General features: G+C 50.1%; 1 protein-coding gene across 1 annotated transcript; it reads left to right on the top strand.

The window, feature by feature from the left end:
- The first annotated feature begins 121 nt into the window (after window positions 1-121).
- LOC116273561 (glutathione S-transferase Mu 1-like) lies at window positions 122-1,011 on the top strand. Its single transcript, XM_031662703.1, has 2 exons — window positions 122-272; window positions 373-1,011. Exons 1-2 carry the CDS (start codon window positions 137-139, stop codon window positions 558-560), a joined length of 324 nt encoding a protein of 107 aa, XP_031518563.1. The 5' UTR covers window positions 122-136; the 3' UTR covers window positions 561-1,011.
- Window positions 1,012-1,096: the final 85 nt, after the last annotated feature.

The raw sequence follows: 1,096 nt of genomic DNA, 5'->3' as shown, positions 1-1,096 counted from the left end.
GCTGTCTACACAGCCCTTCCATGATGTTCTGTGTCCAAGCTCATTCGACCATGTGACAGTATTTCTATCTCAGGCCTGCCATGAGCAGGCACAGTGAGTGCTGAGTCTCCTCTCTGCCCTTGCTTATGGCAAGGGGATGCTGGGGAACCTGGTGGCCCAACTGCGCTTCCCTGGTTTCCCATTCATCCAGCTGCCCTACTTGATTGATGGGACTCACAAGATCACCCAGAGCAACGCCATCCTGCGCTACATTGCCCGCAAGCACAACCTGTGTGAGTGTGATTTGTTGCAGTGTGTGGGGGGAAGGTGGCCTCCTCCTTGGCTGGATTGGGGTGCAATGCTCAGAAAGACTCTGTGTTTTGTGGATGGCAGGTGGGGAGACAGAAGAGGAGAAGATTCGTGTGCACATTATGAAGAACCAGACCATGGACAACCATATGCAGCTGGCCATGATCTGCCACAACCCAGAATTTGCGAGTCTCCCCAGTGATCTGCACCTGGCAGAGTTTGGATTTGGGACCAGGACTCTTGCATTCCTGCACACACTGGTCTTTTCTTAAGTCCTTGGTACCACTCATCCTCCAAGTGCTTTCCCATACTATCAACAGTTATCCTTACGACTCCAATGTCATGTCAACAAAAGCAGAGGCAATTCCCAGCAATCTTAGGACACGATCCAGGCATCCCAGGGTAGAAATTCAGTTCCTAGATGGTAAAGTTCATGTTCAGAATCTCCTTCATCGCCTCTGGCCTCTGACTTCTGTCCTGGGTCATTTCTCTCAGCCAGTTCACATCACCTGCCTGCTCCTAGAATATACAGACTCAAGTACAAGACAGAGGAATGTAGTGGCACCATTGAATTGCATCTTCTCCTCCACAGTTTTCCAAGTGCTGTCATTGACATGCATAGGGATCCACGCATTTTCATAACAGGCAGCTCAGAGGCAGCCAGCGGGCCTTTATTCCTCTCCCTCTTTCCTTTCAACCTGAACTTCTCATCTCCCTGGAAACTGGTCAATGTCCATGTTTTCTCTTGCCACCCCATTAGGAGGAACTTTCTACTTCTTTCCCTGAGCTCCTGTAGTTCTTTGCATCC

The sequence above is a fragment of the Papio anubis genome, unplaced genomic scaffold, assembly GCF_008728515.1.
Source record: "Papio anubis isolate 15944 unplaced genomic scaffold, Panubis1.0 scaffold8776, whole genome shotgun sequence".
NCBI lineage: Eukaryota > Metazoa > Chordata > Mammalia > Primates > Cercopithecidae > Papio > Papio anubis.
This window is presented reverse-complemented; position numbering and strand designations above follow the sequence as displayed.

What these genes read in the sequence shown, in the direction of transcription:
- LOC116273561 (XM_031662703.1), top strand. Translation starts at nt 137, where the DNA reads ATGCTGGGGAACCTGGTGGCCCAACTGCGCTTCCCTGGTTTCCCATTC. An exon ending in TGCCCGCAAGCACAACCTGT is followed by an intron (nt 273 to 372) that starts GTGAGTGTGATT and finishes TGTGGATGGCAG; the next exon opens with GTGGGGAGACAGAAGAGGAG.